This window comes from Lolium perenne, chromosome 7, assembly GCF_019359855.2.
Source record: "Lolium perenne isolate Kyuss_39 chromosome 7, Kyuss_2.0, whole genome shotgun sequence".
Taxonomy (NCBI): Eukaryota; Viridiplantae; Streptophyta; class Magnoliopsida; order Poales; family Poaceae; genus Lolium; species Lolium perenne.
In genome coordinates this window covers 9,742,841-9,762,613 of record NC_067250.2, presented here as the reverse complement: position 1 = coordinate 9,762,613, position 19,773 = coordinate 9,742,841, and the positions used below count along the sequence as shown (strand labels likewise).

The 19,773-nt window shown below is 46.9% G+C and overlaps 1 protein-coding gene across 2 annotated transcripts; it reads right to left on the bottom strand.

Moving 5' to 3' along the window:
• Positions 1–10,932: 10,932 nt before the first annotated feature.
• On the bottom strand, positions 10,933–16,409 carry LOC127311477 (uncharacterized). Of its 2 annotated transcripts, XM_051341904.2 has the most exons (6): positions 15,968–16,379; positions 15,036–15,135; positions 13,383–13,490; positions 12,801–13,187; positions 11,957–12,700; positions 10,933–11,313 (listed from the first exon to the last, which is right to left on the bottom strand). In XM_051341904.2, exons 3-5 carry the CDS (start codon positions 13,486–13,488, stop codon positions 11,958–11,960), a joined length of 1,236 nt encoding a protein of 411 aa, XP_051197864.1. In that variant the 5' UTR covers positions 13,489–13,490; positions 15,036–15,135; positions 15,968–16,379; the 3' UTR covers positions 10,933–11,313; position 11,957. The 2 variants fall into 2 exon arrangements, with proteins under 2 accessions (XP_051197864.1, XP_051197866.1); XM_051341906.2 differs by lacking the exons at positions 10,933–11,313; positions 11,957–12,700; positions 12,801–13,187; positions 13,383–13,490 and adding exons at positions 13,533–14,365; positions 14,464–14,965 and having other exon boundaries at positions 15,968–16,409.
• Between the last annotated feature and the right edge of the window lie 3,364 nt (positions 16,410–19,773).

Below are 19,773 nucleotides of genomic sequence, written 5' to 3'. Positions count from 1 at the left end.
GAGTAGTCACGTTCCTCATCAGGATCACGAGCACACTTAAGACTGAGATGCATAAGATCCACAAGAGCTCCCCGGAGTGCATCATTGTTTCCACCACTTGGAGCAATGGTGGCTCGAAAGAAACGGAGCAACTGACCATAGATGGGAAGCAGCCCCGTGGTAGAACCAACTACTCCAGAAGAGGTATAGAGATCAAACAGCACATTCTTATCCGTCTTCTGAGGACCATGGAGAGTACGGCCTCCTCCTTCAGGAAGCCCAAGAATAGAGGCAAACTGGCGCAGGGTTGCATGACAGTGAGTGGAGCCAGACATCCATTCCATAGTGTGCTCCGCATCTTTCCTGATGGCCAAAGTAGCAAAGAACTGCTTCACCAACTCTGGACTATAGTCACATTGAATCTTCATCAAATCCTGTAAGCCCATCCTACCAGTCACCCAGATGGCATCCGCAAAATGATTATTTTCAGCCAGAAGCTCCACATTGATTGCTTGCATGGGTCGCACTTTCTTCATGGGCTCATAGATATCCTTATAGATGAACTCCTGCTGCATGCACCAGAATTTCCTGCCCTCTGTCTCTTCATCCCTTGGGAGTTCTTCATACCAGTTCTTCATACGGAGTGCTGCATAAGAGACAATGTCCATAGTCTTGTAGTTCTGCCTTTGTTCCTTGTTCTTTTGTCTTGATGCGGTGGACTTGCGAGGGGCATTCTGTGCAAACTCATCACTCGACCGGTCACGCCTTGGGCGTCTCCGACCCCGAGAACCACTACCTGTGAACAGCAAAGATGGATAGCAAAGAGAAGATAACGGTCATAAGTCATGTATGGTACAACAATGTACTCTACAAGCATACTATAAGTTGGTACAAGTCTAGACAAGAGAGATTGAATCAAAACTGCAGCGGCGATGAAGCTCCAGGCCGGATAATCCGGTGTCCCCGGGGGGCGGATAATCCGGCCTGACCGGATAATCCGGTCTTCACGGGGGCCGGATAATCCGGCCCTGCGAAACTAGTAGATTTTGCAATCAAAAACTTGTCTACGACCAGATCGGCCTCATAGCATGCAAGAGGAGTATACTACACATGATTTGGAACAACTAGACACCAATTCCACCAAGAAAATAGCACATATAAAACACAACATCTAGGGTTAGAGATTGTGAATCATACCCACATCCATTGTGGAAACCGCTTGGAGGAGAAGGTAGCTAGGGAGGAGAGGCACCCGATGCACCCAAAAACTCCGAGAGGGAGCGGACGGAGCGTCTCCAGCGAGGAGGAGGAGTTCCGGCGACCTTGAGAGGAGAGAGAGGAGAGAGAGGCGCGTGGGGGGTGGTGTGAACCGTTTGCCCCCCCGTGGCCTCGTCCTCAGCCCTTTCATGATCTGCCCAGGCCGGATAATCCGGCCCTAGTTTAGGGCGGATAATCCGGCCGGGCCGGATTTTCCGGGTCGCCAAGGGGCCGGATTATCCGGTTTTCTGGAATTTCCAGAACGCCTGAAATCCTGCCTATCTTTAGTTGGTTATTTGCATAAACTCATATGTGATGCAATAATGTATCGCGTCACATATAGGAAGCATATTTACCAATAAGATGGGGCAACCTAGATCATCCGACCGAAAATCCTCAAACTCCAAGTTTTTACCAAACATGACAAATGAGCAAGATCGAAGTGGCTTATAGGAGAGAGTAGGCTTAGGTTTAGAAGATACAAACTGTTGATGGTACATGATCACTCAAGTTTGCAAGATATGAGCAAATAAGGCCAAACTAGAGTGATTTCCCATAAGAACATGGAGTTGTCAAATAAAAGGCGATAAGATCCAAATAACTCCAACTCTTCACAAAGAAGAGTGTGGTGGCCTAGGCCACCATATATGAGTGTTGTGGCATGGCACCGCGAAGATATATCTTGGGTCCAAGCCACTACTCATCATTGAAGCTCACATATCAACATATGATATAAAGAGAATGATTTCTTAATGTTGGCATTATGGGGGGAGGGATAGCTCAATAATTTAAACCGCACTCCCCCTATTTCCATGCCCACATCTAAACCAAATAAAGTTTTGAGACGAAGGTGTGTTTGCAAGATGGTCAAGCTATACTCCTTGAATCAATGATATTTAGCTCATTCCTCAAATAAGTGAACCTTGCTTCATCAAGAGGCTTCGTGAATATATCGGCAAGTTGATCTTTGGTAGGAACATAGATAAGCTCAATATCACCACGGGCAACATGATCCCTAATGAAATGATTCCGGATCTCAATATGCTTCGTTCTTGAATGTTGCACCGGATTATAAGCAATCTTGATGGCACTTTCATTGTCACATAATAGAGGCACTTTGTCACAAATGACACCGTATTCCTTTAAAGTTTGCCTCATCCATAACAATTGAGTGCATCCACTTGTGGCGACAACATATTCGGCTTTGGCGGTGGAGAGAGATATACAATTTTGCTTCTTAGATGACCAACACACCAAGGACCTACCAAGAAATTGGCAAGCCCCGGAGATTGATTTCCTATCATCCTTGTCTCCCGCCCAATCCGCATCGGTGTACCCATTGAGAATAAAACTTGAGCCTTTGGGGTACCAAATACCATATCTTGGGGTATCAACCAAATATCGAAAGATTCTCTTGAGAGCTATCATGTGGCTCTCCTTAGGAGAAGCTTGATACCTTGCACACACACCAACACTCAACACTATGTCCGGTCTAGATGCACAAAGGTAAAGCAAGGATCCAATCATGGAGCGATATACCTTTTGATCCACCTCTTTACCATTGGGATCAAGTGCAAGATGACATTTGGTAACCATAGGAGTGGCAACACCTTTCGTCTCGGTCATCTTGAACCTCTTGAGCATGTCTTGGAGATATTTTGCTTGGTTGATGAAGGTTCCTCCTCTCAGTTGCTTGATCTCAAAACCAAGGAAGAACTTCATCTCTCCCATCATAGACATCTCAAACCTATTGGTCATAAGCTTTGAGAATTCATCATTGAAAGCTTTGTTAGTAGAGCCAAAGATAATATCATCAACATATAATTGGCAAACGAAAAGCTCCCCATTGACCCTCTTAGTAAAAAGAGTGGGATCGATTAGCCCAACATCAAACCCACGGTCTACCAATAATTCTTTAAGGTGCTCATACTAAGCCCTAGGAGCTTGTTTGAGACCATAAAGAGCTTTATCAAGCTTGTAGACATGGTTAGGGAAGTTGAGATCCTCGAACCCCGGGGGTTGCTTAACATAAACCTCTTCATGCAAAGGACCATTAAGAAATGCACTTTTCACATCCATTTGTTGTAACTTAAAGTTATGATGCGATGCATAAGCAAGAAGGATACGGATGGACTCAAGGCGAGCCACGGGAGCATAGGTTTCTCCAAAGTCAATTCCCTCAACTTGAGAGAACCCTTGAGCCACCAATCTTGCCTTGTTCCTCACAACATTTCCAAACTCATCTTGCTTGTTCTTGAATATCCATTTGGTGCCAATAACATTGCGGCATCCCTTTGGCTTCTCTACTAAGGTCCACACTTTGTTGCGCTTGAAGTTGTTGAGTTCTTCGTGCATAGCTTCCAACCAATCCGAATCTTCAAGGGCTTCAAATACTTTCTTGGGTTCCACTAAGGAGATATAAGCATGATGATTGCTAAAGTTAGCCAATTGCCTTCTTGTGGAAACCTTTGCCCTTATATCACCAAGAACCTTATCATGAGTGTGATCACGAAGCTCAAGGTTCCTTTCTCTTCTTGCTAGACGACGGGCCTCGATCTCCTCCTTGGTTCTTCTTGGCCTTGGAGGTATCACTTGATCAACTTGATCTTTTGGGTCCCCGTCTTGACCTTCAACTTGAGCAACTTCAATTTCTTGAGAGTGCTCAACCTCATGTGCTTGATCTTGGACATCATTTGGTGTGGAGCAATTATCCAATGAATACTTGTCGGAGCCATCATGAATTCTTGGTTGATCTTGACCTTGATCTTGTCCTTGATCTTGTCCTTGATCTTGCACACAAGAGGGAGAGTTTTGTTCTTGTTCTTGGGTTGGTGCATCATTTGCTTCACTTGATGGGGTTTGTTGATGTTGAGAAGATGAGGGCTCCACCGTGGTAGAGCATAGTCCGTCCCGAGACGCCACACCGTGTCCCTCAACGGGGCGGAAAAATCCCACACCCATTCTTACTATGGTATCTTGAGGTATTTCATCACCTGCACAAACATCAACTTGCCCCACTTGGGAGCCATCATTTTCTTCGAACCTCACACTACAAGATTCAATGATAATCCCGGAGGCTATATCAAAGATTCTATAAGTGTGAGACTCGGCACCGTAACCAACAAATATACCCTCCAAAGCTTTAGGAGCAAATTTAGATAAACAAACCCCTTTGATTTTGTAGAAACACTTACACCCGAACACCTTGAAGTATGAGATATTAGGCTTGTTCCCGGTGAGTATTTCATATGGAGTCTTGTTCAAGCCCTTGCGGAGATAGAGCCGGTTAGAGGAGTGACAAGCGGTGGAGATGGCTTCGGCCCAAAAGTTATAGCGGGATTTATACTCCGCCATCATAGACCTTGCCATATCCATAAGAGTCCGGTTCTTCCTCTCCGCAACACCATTTTGTTGAGGGGTGTAAGCAGCGGAATATTGATGACGAATCCCCTCATCACTAAGAAAATCATTGAGTGTGTAGTTCTTGAACTCGGAGCCGTTGTCACTTCTTATTGCCATAATGAGGAGGTTGTGTTGGCGTTGCACCTCGGTAGCAAAGTCAATGAATATTTGTTGAGTCTCATCTTTCGTCTTGAGAAAGTAGACCCAAGTGTATCTTGAGTAGTCATCGACAATCACCAAGCAATGTTTCTTCGCACCAAGACTTGCATGAGTAACGGGACCAAAGAGATCCACATGAAGGAGCTCCAAGATCCTCTTGGAAGAGATGATGGTCTTGCTTGGATGCGGAGAGTCATGCATTTTGCCTTCAACACAAGCCCTACACACACGATCTTTGGCAAAAGACACATTTTCCATTAGTCCCACAATATGGTTCCCCTTGTGAAGACTTTGCAAAGTTCTCATGTTGACATGGGCTAGGCGGCGATGCCACAACCAACCCACGTCCGCCTTTCCGAATAGGCACATCGCACTTGTCGTGGTGGTCCCCGAAAAGTCCACCACATACAAGTTGTGTTCGCGATACCCAACGAATGCGACTTTTAGAGTCTTGCTCCACAAGAGGACCACAATATCATTATCAATAAAGACGGCGAAACCCATCTTGCCAAGGGCGGAAACAGAAAGCAAATTGTAACCAAGGGTTTTGACAAGCATGACATCCACAAGATTAATGTTGTGTGCAACCACAACCTTGCCAAAACCCAATACCTCGGATGTAGAATTATCGCCAAAGGAGACGGTGATATGATTTATGTTGGGCCTCAACTCCTTGACGAGGTTCTTGCCGCCGGTCATATGACTTGTACATCCACTATCAAGTACCCATTTTGAACCTCCACGCATAGTCCTACATGAGATCAATTCTTGGATTTAGGTACCCATTTTTCAATGGGTCCTCTTTTGTTAGCAACAAGGGTCTTTGGGACCCAAATAGACCAAGCAACATAACCATCATATGGACCAACATATTTAGCATAAACATCACCATAATAATCTTTAAAAAGAACATAGTGAGGGTTATCTATTCCCGCACCATCATCATTAATGGTTTTGCCCTTTCGGGTTTCACCATTAGCTTTCTCATGTGCGGGTTTGGCCTTTTTCTTGTTAGCATTCTTAGCCTTGGTATTAAAACCAAGTCCCTCCTTCCCATTGTTTGACCTTTGCTTACTCAAAAGATCATCCAAGGAAAGTTTACTTTGGGGAGAGGAGGCCTTAGCAAGTTCATCTTTCAACCTAGCATTTTCCTCAATAATATTTGCATGATCACATGAAGGAGTAGAGGTACTAGGTATGTCATATGAAGCAAGCCTAATTTGAAGTTGCTCATAAGACTCGGAGAGGAGAGAGTATTCACTCTTCAAGGCTTTGTGAGCCTTGTCTAGTTCATCTAGATCCTTCACAAGTTTCTCATGATCAACACCAAATTTGGCATTTTCCTTTATAAGCACTTTAGTCTTAGCTCTAGCAAGATCTCTAGCTTTAGTGAGCTTGTTGAGTTTATCTTGAGGTTCTTCAAGATTTTCTAGTCTCTCTTCAAGAGATGCTATAGTTTCTTGACATTCCTCAAGAGCATTTTTAAGAGCATGTATTTCTAGAGAGTCTTCTCTCTCTATTTGGCACTTTTTCTCAAGAGTATCATTTAGTTGAGCTATACGAACCATGAGACTTGAAACATGCTTCTTAGTGTTACCTTTTAGGTTACTAATGAAATCATCAAACTCTAGCATTTCTTGTTTCACTTTTAGACTAGCGGGGTCAACCCCTAGATCATTAGAAATGTTAGGCGTAGAGGGGTTGGGAGATGATACCTCGGAAGATTTAGCCATGAGGCAACTTTCTTCCTCCACATGAATGACCTCATTGGGAGATTCACTTGTTGATGAAGAGTTAGTAGAGAGGGAGGCAAGGGCAACCAATCCATTTGAGGTTGCATCTTCTTCATCATCAACATCTTCATCTCCGGAGGTATACTCTTCTTGAGTTGATAGCACAATAGATGTGTCCAAGGTGGACCTTGCCATGAAGCAATGTGCATTCTTGCGTTGAGTGTTCTCATTGGGTGAATCAAAGAGAGAGGAAGAGGGAATGTTGGTGGTGACAATGGCGGCCACTTCTCTTGAGCTTTCCTCTTCATCATCACTAGCACTTTCAATCTCATCGGAAGAGTATTCTTCATTAGCCACTAGCACAATCCTTGAGGGCATTTTGCCCTTCTTGTTCTTGTTATAGAATTTCTTGTTGGGGGGCTTTGAATATTTGTCCTTTGAGTCTTTGCTCTTGTCCTTGGGGATGAGCCTTCCACCATGAGTCTCCCTATTCTCATAGGGACATTTGGCAATGAAATGACGCTTGTCATTGCAATTGTAGCAAGATCTTGTTCTTGGGCCCGAGCTTGAGGGACCCCTTGAGTTGTTTCTCTTGATGTTGTCCTCCTTGGCCTTGGAAGGATCAATCCAAAAGGTGTTTGCATGGAACGCCATGTGGTTATGGTAGTGGTGTTCCAAGTCTTCCGGATAGGTCATGCTCCAAGATGCCCTATAAGATTCTTGAGGAATCACTTCTTGCACGGGGTTGACCACCAAGGCAAGGTTGGACCCTTTTGTCATCCCAATGGCACGATTGCGGGAATCATGAGAGTTTTGCTCAAGCACCTTGAGAGCTTGCATCTCGTGCACGGCTTGTTGAGAGGTGAGAGAGGCATAGCATTCTCTTCCGACAAGAGTCTTGACATCAATAGGCTCAAACGGCATCATGCACTCAATGTACTTCTCCTTGATCCAAGAGTCATTAATGTGAGTGGCTCCAACATTCCGGAAGGAGCCGGCAACGGTGAGAAGTCTTCCATACATGTCTTCATGATCTTCATCCGGTAGCCTCATGAATCCTTCGGCTTTATTCCGAAGAGCATTATACTTGTTCCTTCTTGTGCTCTCACTTCCAATGCAACTCGCGGCCAAACCATCCCAAGCATCCTTGGCGGTGGTGAAATGCCGAACACGAGACAACTCCTTTGTCCCCACGGCAGTTTGAATCATGTGCAAGGCGGTGTTGTTGAGTTGACTATCAACCGCTTCTCTTCTAGTCAACTTGTCGGGGTTGTAAGGCTTGAAGCCTTCCACGATGATTCTCCAAAGCTCATTGGAGGCACTGCGAACATGAGAGCTAAACTCAAATTGCCAAGTATCGCAATCATTAACGGAAAACTTAGGTGGGTCGCCCCGGATGTTTATATGAGGATGGGGAACCGGTATATCGGGAGATAGAAAAGGTGGAGGTACTCGATTGTAGCTCTCACTTCCACTAGTTCCCTTGGGAGATGCAATGGGGGGTTTGATAGTGTTTAAGTTATCACCATCCATGGGTGTGGTAGCGGAGGGTAATACCGAAGTATCACCCTCTACAACCGCATCCGTGACATTAACCTCTATGGTGGGAGCCACGGGACGGGGAGGAGTCAAAAGCTCGGAAATCATTTTTCTCATGCTTTCCATTTGAGCATCCATGAATGACCTCAACGAATTGATATCATCCATGGTGACCGTCCTAGCCTCCCCTTCCGTAGGTCCATCGTCCGGCATACTCTTAGGCGGTTAAGCCCGAAATAAGAGCCGAGGCTCTGATACCAATTGAAAGGATCGTATGCCGCACCTAGAGGGGGGGGGGGGGGTTGAATAGGTGCTAACCAATTTTTAGTTCTTTTTCAATTTAGGCTTGACACAAAGGTAAATTCTCTAGATATGCAACTAAGTGAATTTACCTATATGACAAGGCAATCAACTAACCAAGATATAGCTAAGCAATATAAGAGATAGAATATGATAGAGGTAACCGAGAGTGGAGCACGCGATGACACGGAGATGATTCCCTAGTTCTCTTCCTTTGCAAGAAGGTACGTCTACGTTTGGAGGAGTGTGGTTGCTACGAAAGCCAAACCAACAGCCACGAAGGCTTCACTCAGATCTCCGGTGAGCAACGCCACGAAGGCGTAGCCCACTTCCACTAAGGGATTTCCTCGAGGCGGAAACCGGGCCTTTACAAGGTTCTTGGGGCACACATCCACAACTGAATTGGAGGCTCCCAAATCTGTAACAATACAACAATCAACAACAACACATCAACACAAATCAACTAGGGAACCAAATAAGAACACTAGCATGAGATCCCTCAAACAAGAGAGGGGGAAATGAGAAACACTTCGGTGAGGATGTAGATCGGCGTCTTCTCCTTCGAATCTCCAAAGATCAAGAGATTTGGTTGGGGGAGGAAGGAGATCTTGCAAATCTTGTGTTCTTGAGGTGACTCTAATGGAGGTGAGGCTTGGCAGATTTCTTGTGCAATGATTGAGCAAGGAGCAAGGTAGAAGAAGGGGGGTATAAATACCCCTCTCCAAATCCAACCGTTGAGCCTTCTGGGGGGCCGGATAATTCGGTCTAAGTAAGGGCCGGATAATCCGCCCCCCCCCCCCGAAAATCCGGCCTCAGGGACAAAACCGGGTAAATATCCGGCCCCTGTCCAGAGCTGCTTTTCTTCTGGTCCTTAGCCGATTTCGAGGGGGCCGGATATTTGGGAAATATCCGGCCCGGATAATCCGGCCCTGGGACAAATCCGGGCAAATATCCGGGCAAATGTCCGGCCCCTATACCGAGCTGCTTTTCTTCTGGTCCTTAGCCTATTTCGAGGGGGCCGGATATTTTGGAAATATCCGTCCCGGATAATCCGGCCTTGGGACAAATCCGGGCAAATGTCCGGCCTCTATACTGAGCTGCTCTTCCTCAAGTCCTTAGCTGAAAAACTGGGGGCCGGATATTCTGGAAATATCCGGCCCGGATTATCCGGCCTGACGATCTTTTTGCTGCTTCATTTTGGCAGAACTGACCACATCCAACACGCATACAAAAGTATCTATATAATCCCTGTACCATTTAAACAAACATTAGTGTATCACATACATTGACATCAAACACACAAAACATAATATAAGAGATGTTCTTTCAGGTGTGCCCTCGAATGTTCTTCCTTGGCAGCGAACATACGGAAATCAACACAACTGGCTTCTATTTTTTTAAATTTTATATTTGTGTCAACCATGGTTTAAACTATGTGTTAGTTTGTGTAAACCATGTGCCTAACTATGTGTTAGTTTGTGTAAAATCATGTTTTAAAATGTTAAACTATGTTTAAATGGAGAAGAGGGAAGAAAGGAAAAAAAAATTTAAATGCGTCGCCCCGCTGGAGCAGACCCCAGACGCAAACAGATAAACGATCATTTTTTCGTCCGCAGCGCGACACAAACGGACGCTCGCGGACATTAAAATGCGTCGCGCCGCTGGAGATGCCCTAACTGCGTATCCGTGGGTCTCTGCAACGATACAAATCCAATCAATACTGCGTCCTGCTAACCGAGTACGTACGTACGTATGCTAGCTGCCCGCCGGGTGTAACAGTGTCACGTAGACGACGCAGCTAGCTAGGACGCGGCGTGCGTGCCTACTAGTAAGTAGCGGAGCTTCGACCAGATTCTTGGGCGAGCCAGCCTAAAGGAAAGCATATTTTTTCTTTCTTTCATGGGCTAATTTATCTCTCATTCTGCAGTGTTTTCAATTGAGCTGGGCGGGCCATGGCCCGGTTTTGTTTCAATGAAGCTCCGCCGTCCTGGTGCCATTGCGTATTTTGCGTGAGGAGTGAACACTCCGTGGCGTAGGAGACTCATGTGCTTGTACTCTTCCTACGCACGCCCATGTATACTGTTTTGTGATCAACAATAAAAGGATCCTACGTACACTACAGTGCCGCTTTCGATCTAGAGCACAAGAACTGCTAACCAAGATTGCAGTAAAACTTTACGATAGAATGGGGCGTTCCATACGAATTGGGGAGAAAATAAGCAGATTCTCGCTCATGTTTTCTTCTCTTTGTATCAGAACCCCCGATTTTTTCCTTTGTATGATTGCTAGTATATTAATTCTGTTAGGCCTTGTTTGGCAAGAGTGTATCCTAGAGTTTTTGAGAGTGTTTTTGCAAGTGTATTGGGTGAATACACTCCGTTCACCAAATCCCCTTCCCCCACCCTATACTCTGTACACCACAATACACTCCACCCAACCCCATCGTTTGGCACATAGGTTTTGATTTGGTTGCAATTGGAAACTAACCTGTAGCAAATGACACGTTGCAGAGTGAAGTAATAAAAAGCAAAACTTTATGCCATTTTGTTCATCAACAGCTCGGCACAAGTAACCAAAGTTCTAGCATTAGTTTTTAGGTAGCACTTCAAGCAAGGGAGTACAACTTCTTGATCAGAGTACATTAACAACAATCCCTTGTAAACTTGTGTCCTGAAGCATGCAGGAGCGCTGAAGTTAATTTTTGCGAAATAAGATTCCCGAACACATGATACCAGTGCAAACTGTACATCCAGCAACAAGGCCCTAACACAATGAAACAGGCTAAACATGCGACCAACAGTTAAAACAAGCTTCCGCCGCTTTAAGTACACTGCATCAAAAAACAGTACATCTCCTCCCATCAAAAGCAAGAGTGATACATAGATGAGGATTTTTCTCCCTTCTCAAGACAATCTTCCATAGGTGGGATAGATAAGAACAATACCTGAAAGGACATTGAACATTCATTAATAAACATGTGACAGATCTGTGAAGTTAGTTAAAAAAATACTTAGGGCAAAGCGACGTCTTTGGCTGCAAGCGCATTGTTTACAGCCTACCGTTAGCCACTCCAATAGACCAATAGGATTTCATTTTCAATTTCCTGAAACTGAAAGCAACATGGACTCTCTGGATAGTTTAGGCACAGCTTGTAGCAACTATCAAGTAGCAACTAGCCTGTAAAGTATTTGATGCGGCATTGCAGCCAATTCATTGTGAGCCTGTGAGTGACGGTTGATTTCAGGTTGCCAAAAATCGATGAAATACTGACTTTTTTTAGACCAGACCCAGGACATGTCAGACGGTAAAAGAGAAAATCTACAGGAAATAACAAAATCATGAACCAGAAGGCAAGATAGCACACTGTCAACTTTCCAAAACTAACAGGCACTGAATCCTATCCAAAAAATTGCTGGGCTTATGTGTTTGCGCAAACATAGCATTTGAAAACATGAGAAAACATAGCATTTGAAAACAGGAGAAATAATTCAGCACAGTAGGATAGCATTTGAAAGATGTATCTATGAACCATAGCATTCAGGATGAGAAGTGTTACAGAAAATTAGAGACGAGAGCAATGATCTTACCTCAAGTTAACCTAGCCAACTGTCTGCGAAACCATAGAATAGCTGTGCCATCTTTGTCATCTACGAGATTGACAAAAAACTCACGGTTGTGAGCATTTTCAAAGACCTCCAGTGCTGTAATTTTCTCATCCGGTGTGACACCTTCCAAGGTTTTCAAGGCTTCCATGCATCTTGTAATTGTGAATTCTTGTGCAACTTCTTTTATGGCTTCCTTTTCTTTGATTTGCACTAATCTCTCCATCACTCCTACTAAACCATCTGTGCTCCTCTTCTTTGGGCTATTCTTACGATTCACTCTCGAGCCACCAACTTTTGACTTGTTCCTCTCGACAACAGCTACTTGTGACGTGTTCCTCTCGACAGCAGCTACTTGTGACATGTTTCTCTCGACAGCATCTACATGTGACATGTTCCTCTCGACAGCATCTACATGTGACATGTTCCTCTCGACAGCAGCTACACGTGACTTGTTCCTCTCAACAAAAGCTACATGTGAGTTGTTCCTCTCGACAGCAGTTACCTGTGACTTGTTCCTCTCGACAGCAGCAACATGTGACTTGTTCCTCTCGACAGCAGCAACATGTGGCGTGTTCCTCTCCATTTTCTCATCATCAATGATCTGCAAGTCTTCATCGTAGCATTTATCCCCATGTACCTCATAGTCATCATCACTTTCTACATCTTCGATCTCCATCGATGGCCCGGCAGTAGATGTGAAGCAAAGTTTGCCTTCAGCTAATTGCCCTGTAGTAAATAGTTGTATAAGCAAACACTTGCACTATATAACAGTTATCCTATATAAGCAAACACTAGCAGTTTTAGAAGGAAACACAATCACACTTACCATTATAGAGTTCCCCAAGGGAATCATAAAGAGGAAAAGCTTTGCGCTTGAACTTCTTGATCCTGTCGCCCAAAGAAGTCGCCAAGTTTACCCAGAGATGAGGATCAGCTTGTAGCATGCCTTTTGCTTCATTCCAGCCAACACCGCTCTGTTTACGAGCCTCCTTTAAAATCCTGTAATCCCTCTTTAGATCCTTTTCCTTGTCTTGAACCTGAGACTTTGTGAATTTCACATGGGGGTGTCTTTCATGGAAAGCTGAAACCATCAGGTTCCAAGTTTCAGTTGTCCATCCATTTTGACTTCTATGATAGGTGGTATTGTGCTCATGTAGCAGTTCCACAAGAGACTTCTCCAATGCCGGATTCCATGATGCTCTCGATTTGTCAACTGCAGAACACAATAACATTATTGCGTATTGGAAAATGCATGCAAGAAATATTACAGACTACAGATGGTAAGAAATATATGCACAAAGATGAGAGAAGGCCTAACTAACAATAACATTGTTTTGCCGAAAGAGAAGATCATGAAATGGCAGTAAAACAACACCAAAATATCTGAGAGTGATACCAAATTATTTACCTATTGGAGAAGCCTTTTTTCCAGACCTTTTCATACTTTTCTTTGCATGCTGCAAGTTATATTTTGGAGAACCCTTTGGATACAGTGGAGATCCATTTGGAGACATATCTATAACCAAACAGAATTATAATTATATATTGAAAGATCCAAACAAAATCCTTATGACGTGATGAAAATATCCCAAACAAACTCATTATTACATGATAAAAGACAACACAACCAATTACATGATGAAAATATCCCAAACGTACTCATTATTACATGATAAAAGACTACACAGCAAATAACATTAGCTACTCAAGTTGGTAATCGTTCCACATCTGCATAGCTATTTGATCTCTCAAATTATTCCCTAGGATGTAGTTCTCTTGTTCATTGATGTCTTCATGGTTTTCATCACCGTTAGGTAGTATCACATAGTCAGCCGGATCTATGTTATCAGGTAGGTCATCAAGCAAAGCATCATCTCCACCATGCATTCTGATTATGTTGTGAAAGACCGCAGCAGCTGCTGGTATCTTTATTTGGTTTCTTATTGGATGGAAGGTCCCAACATGAAGAATAGGGAACCGTTTCTTCAAAATCCCCCAGTCTCTTTCTACATGGTTCCTCAGGATAGCATGGCGGTGATTAAAAAGCTCTTTGTAATTTTGTGGGCGACGATGACCATGTCCGAACTCTTTCAAGTGATACCGCGTACGCCGGTAGGGTGCAAGAAATTTTTGGGTGTTCGCATATCCACCATCAACCAAATAAAATTTTCCTTCTGGTACATTGAATCCTTTCAGTATGGCAGAGCTAAGTACTCTAGCGTCTGTTGCTGATCCTTCCCAGCCACATGAAATAGTTGTTACGTTCAAGTCAAAATCACATCCTATCATCACATTCTGGCTAAGGGATCCTTTCCTATTTCTCCATGGAGCTTGACGGCTAGAAAACATAGTGATGGGCACATGAGAACCATCTATGGCTCCTAAACAGTTCTGCATTGAAGTATGAATAAGTGTCAAGTAAAAAAAACTGAAACCTAGATGTATAAGAGATGAGTTGGAGCCTAGATGGGTCAAAAAAGAATTGTAACCTGGAAATACGGAAAGAAACGAGTGTCCATAGTAATCTTTGGATGAGGTTCGTCAATGATCCGTGGCCTCACAAATCGTCTTGTCAAAACGGGAATTATATCAAAGAATTGCTTGATGTACTTGCTGAATGACCATCCACTATGCTTAAACTTTAGTTGTAAATCCTCGTAAGAAGCATTATGTGAGATCATATAAAGAAAGAAGGCAAGCTTCTCTTCAACCTTGATCCTAGTATCTGATAGCAATCCTTCATCTCTAAGATAGTTTGCCAGCCATATAAAGATGTGAGGTTCCATTCTAAAAGCCACCAAACAGTCCTTAATATGGCCACTAAGGATTTCGCTGACTTTTCGCTTGCCATATAGGAAGGAGGGATGGCGTATAGTTTTTTCCACTTTATTACTAAGATGCACATACAGTGCTGGAATAATAAAGAACAGCAACTCATCTTCATCATCGGCTTTCCTCTTTCTAATACGCTCTATGCTCTGTAGATCCATTCTATCAATGAAGAAAAACATGTACTACAAGATCAACAAAAAAACATGCAGAAACAAGGAATTGCTTTTACCTTTGCTAGGATGAGGTAAACAGCTCCAAGGGTCAGGCACGGGGTCCCAGCTTGGTGGACCCTCCTCCTCTTCGATTGAAATCCAATAAGGCTTGGGTTCCTGAAAAAAGGTATAAACTGTTAGTAAACTGCATATGTTACTGCATAAACAGAGGCATAAATGGTTACTAAACAGAGGCATATAATCAGGATATGAATCATATGTGAGTTTCTTGCTACCGGCTGCCTGCTGCCGCCCTTGAACTGTATCCGCCCCTCAAAATCAGGATATGAATCATATGTGAGTTTCTTGCGGCAGCGCCGCAGCTAGCGACCGAGCAGGAATATCGTGTTTCAGAGTATGATCTAGTTAGTTAATGGATGCGGTGTGCACAATCAGTATGCGTATATACGCACAAGCACAACAGCACAAGCAATCAACAAGCATATATAGGAATATTTTGTAACCTGATCGAACAACCTAAGCACCCAGAACTGTCTAAGATCTTCCGTTGTTAACCCGCTATCAAATCTATCTACGCATCTAGCTAACTCAACCTGCAAACAATTATGGAGTATAACTTCATTTTTCTGTTTCAGGTCTATAGGATCAAGTAGCTAGCTATTTTCTTTAGCGTCAGAAACTAATCAACAACCTGGAATAGTGATAATGTAGCATCCAAGAAACGGTTGTAATCTACAGAAGTATATTAAACATCCAAGAAATGCTGTTGTGATTTATTCAGAAGACTGGGGAATAATCTCTACTTTCAACAGTGTATTGCATCGAATACTACTGCATACAACTGCAAATTCATGGCGTCCATGGCGCATCATCGTTGTGCATGTCTATCGGCATTAAATAACCGGACCAAATCAAAGATTTGTGCATCCATGACGCAACTATTCAGTTAAACCCAGTACACAGCTATCGTAATGGAGGGGGAACATACCGGAGTGAACGCCAGTTCAACGGAGCAGCTGGTGGCCGAGCTGACGGCGCGAGGATACGGCGGTTGGAGGTTCCGTTGGGGGCGACGGCGAGGAGGCGGCGGGATCTGGCGACCGAAGAGGTCTTCGTGTCGAGGAGGTGGTGGCGGGAGGAAGCGGTGGCGAGATCTGGCGGCGGCGAGATCTGGCGGCGGCGAGATCGACCGCGCCGTCGGTGAAGCTCCGCCGCGACAGTGGTTTTGCTGCAGCCGCCGCCGCCGCGCGTGTAAGAAACGCGTCACCCTCCTCGCGTCTTGGAAACCCGTCCACCCGACGTGTTTGTGCGAGTTTTCTCGGGCTTACACGCCTCTATACCGGGCTGCCAAATGGGCTGTAGCGAGTATTTCTGGGTAACGGGCTAGGCTGGTAAAATACACGTGAATCCACCTAGAACCCGGGCTGCCAAACGAGGCCTTAGGGTATGTTCGGTTCTGGAACCTGAGGGGACGGAACGGAATGGTTCCATTCCGAGGTCATGGGACGGTTCCGACCCCATGTTCGGTTCGGACAAAATCGAGGAACGGAACGGTTCCATTTTCTGTTCGGTTGGAAATAAAAAGGTGGGATGAAATGGCTAGATTTGGCTAGATTCTACCCCTAATTGACCGTTTTCTCTAAATCACAGCAGCTAAACAGAGAAGGACAACCTCGCTTTGCAAAATCGGAGGAGAAAAGAGGCCGAATTCAAGCTGCCGTCTAGCCTAATTCCCTACCGCCGTGCGTTCGAGCCGTCGCCTCTATGAGACTACGAGCTGCCGCCGGATTCCAGCCGCCGCCGTGCCTGCTCTGCTCGTCGGCCGCCGCCGCGCCTGCTCTGCTCGTCGGCCACCGCGCCTGCTCTGCTCGTCGGCCGCCGCGCCGCTTCTCGTTCGCCGTTAGCCACCACGCCGTCGCCGCGCCGCCCCGCCCCGCCGGCCGCCGCGCTTGGAGGAGTGTGGGAGAGGAGCCACCTCGCATGGCCGTCGCGCCACCGCCTGCGCTCGCCGGCCACCGCCGCGCCGCTAGCCCCCCGCCGGCCGCCGCGCTGCTCCGACCCTGTCCTGGCCGCCGCGCTGCTCGGTGTTGACCTTGGAGAAGAACCACAGGAGAGAGAGAGAGGAGAGAGAGGGATTAGTTTCGGCATTAGCGAGCCGTTCCTCGCGATTCCGCCGATTCGGCCGGACGAGGCCGTTCCGCATATTTGAGGAATATTCTCTTTCGGGGAACCAGTTGGTTCCGTTCCTTTGTCGAACCGAACACGAGAACAGGCTCCAGGTGCGGAACGGTTCCATCCCATTCCTCCAGATTCTGGAACCGAACACACCCTTAAAAGATCGGTCCACATACATGTGTATTTGTATCGTATGTACCTTGTATTGTAATCATGTCAAGTATATAAATAGAAGAGGTGGGGAGCACGTTGCTCTATCCACGAAACCCTAAACTTACGTTTTTATCTTGGTATCAGAGCCTACAGCCGCCGCACGGGTCTCTCTCTCCCGAACGCGATCTCATCGCCGCCGCCCTCTCCGATGGGATCCTATGGCGCAGCGATGCAGCTCTCCGTCATCGGCCTGGTCGTCTCTCCACCCGTCCTGACGGCTGCTCCCACGGTTCCCACCGTCGGCCTTCGTCTCGATCGCAACAACTTTGCTCTGTGGCGTGTTCTCACCCTCACCAACCTCTCCGGGGCCTCGCTCCATGGTTACCTCGACGGCACGGTGGCGGCGCCAGCCAAGACCACCACCGAGGGCACCGGCGACGCTGCTCGGCAGGTTGACAACCCCACATATGCTATGTGGTGGACTCAGGACCAGAAGGTCCTTGGCGTGCTCCTCTCCTCCATGACCGAGGAGATCGCGAGCCAGCTCCTCGGCTGCAAGACGGCGGCCGCGGCATGGACGGTGATCCATGCCTTGTTTTCTGCGTAGAGCCGTGCTGGTGTCCGGCATCTCCGTCGCCAAATTCAGGGGTTAAGGATATTCTCAAGTGGGTTGTTTGAAACACAGGAAAAGGTAAGACATAGGAATCGAGCTTCCGTATAAAGAATTTGCTTCACTAAGGGCATCTCCAAACGGTCGCTCAGCGTCCGTTTGCGTCCGCTCCGCCTGGAAATGCGTGTGGTACCACCTCCAGTGGGGCGACGCATAGAGACAGGGCCGTCTGCGGCGACACAAAGGTGGCCCAAATATGCGTCAGGTTTGCGTCTCCGCGGACGCTGCATGGACGCAGCGGTCGTCTGCCCGGCCCTCGCACGGGTCCGCCTGGCAGGGGCACGACTGCTTCGTCTTCCGCGGCATTACTTACGGGTCGCGCGCTGCAGTCTTTCCAGGGCCACGTTAATGGCGCACCTTGGTTTCCGCGAGCTTGCGCAGCTGGGCGGCGTCGCAGTGGCAGGACATTGAAGGCGAGATGGCTTCCGAGCCTCTTAAAGGGACGCTGTCGGCGCCCATTTCCCCGACCACACTATTGCTAAAGCCAATACAATTCACCCCACCGACGCCATGGGGAAGAAATGCTGGCCGTTCCGCAAGACCAAGAACGACCACGAGGCTAGCGGCTCGCAGTCCGGCAAGAAGCCACGGATCGGGCGGTACATCTGCATCGACTTCGCGTGCCGCCTTTCGGAGGAAAATCGGCCGGTGCCATGGCCGGACGCAAACCTGCCTGGAAGAGGCTGGTACCTCAACTCCAGGCGTGTGCCGGTACCCCCAGTGCCGCGCGAGGGCCGAGAGCGCCGGGACGAGGTGCGCCGCCGCCGAGCGATCTTGCCGCCGGATCTCCAAGAAGATCCGACGTACGCGCTCAACTCTTACAACTGGATCTCGTTCGGAACGTGGGAGTTCGACGTGCGCTGCCGCGCTGGCTACCTTGGGGACGTCGAGTACTTCGACCGCGAGATCGCCGCGGAAGAAGAGGAGAACGACTAGGAGGATGGGAACGATCACGAGGACGAGGACTTGGGCGAGGACGAGCAGGTGGAGCGCGCAGAGTACGACCACGGCGACGGTGGGCCGGCGTGAGATCCGGAGACCCAGCCGCCAGATATTACCGAGGAGGAGGCCATTGCCATGACACTGGCCAACAGCGAGCTCGACGAGCTCAACGAGCTCGCTTTGTGGGACGGGCTCGCAATCCAGCTCCAGCGACCACACTGATGCAGGGTAGGTCGGTGACTCCTCCGGCCACGCTGACGCGTTCGACTGACCGCGCTCCGGCTGCTGCTCCGCCCTGGGATCTCTGGCCACCTTCACCACAGCCTCCTGCGCCTGCGCAGGCGACGGCCTGGCGCAGTTGCCGCAGCCTGCCCTACCTCCTCCACCGCCGGCGTACCAGTTTCCATGGCCGACACCGGAGTTCATCGACCTCGTCAGCGACGACGACTAGTAGGCAGTACCTAGATTTACCACGCCTTTATGGCCTTTTATGTATTTTAATTAATGTAAACTATGATTTTATGAATGGAAAAAAAATTATGCGTCGTTCCGCTGTAGCCACCCTGCCGCAAACGGACGCACGGACAATTTCGACCATTTCAGCTGACGTAAACAGACGCGATGCGACGCGTCCGTTTAGGCGTATGAAATGCGTCGCCCCGTTGGAGATAACCTAACTAGTAATATGCTCAATCGTTAGCTTATCTGATAGCCTGTCAGCCTGGTACCAACGCCCAGCCAATGTTCATTTACCTCGATTGATGCAAAGGAAAGAAAAAAAAAGAGAGCTGTGAGCCAATGTTTTGATTCCCGTGGTTTTCCTGTGAGAATGAGGACATAGCAAACTTCCCTAC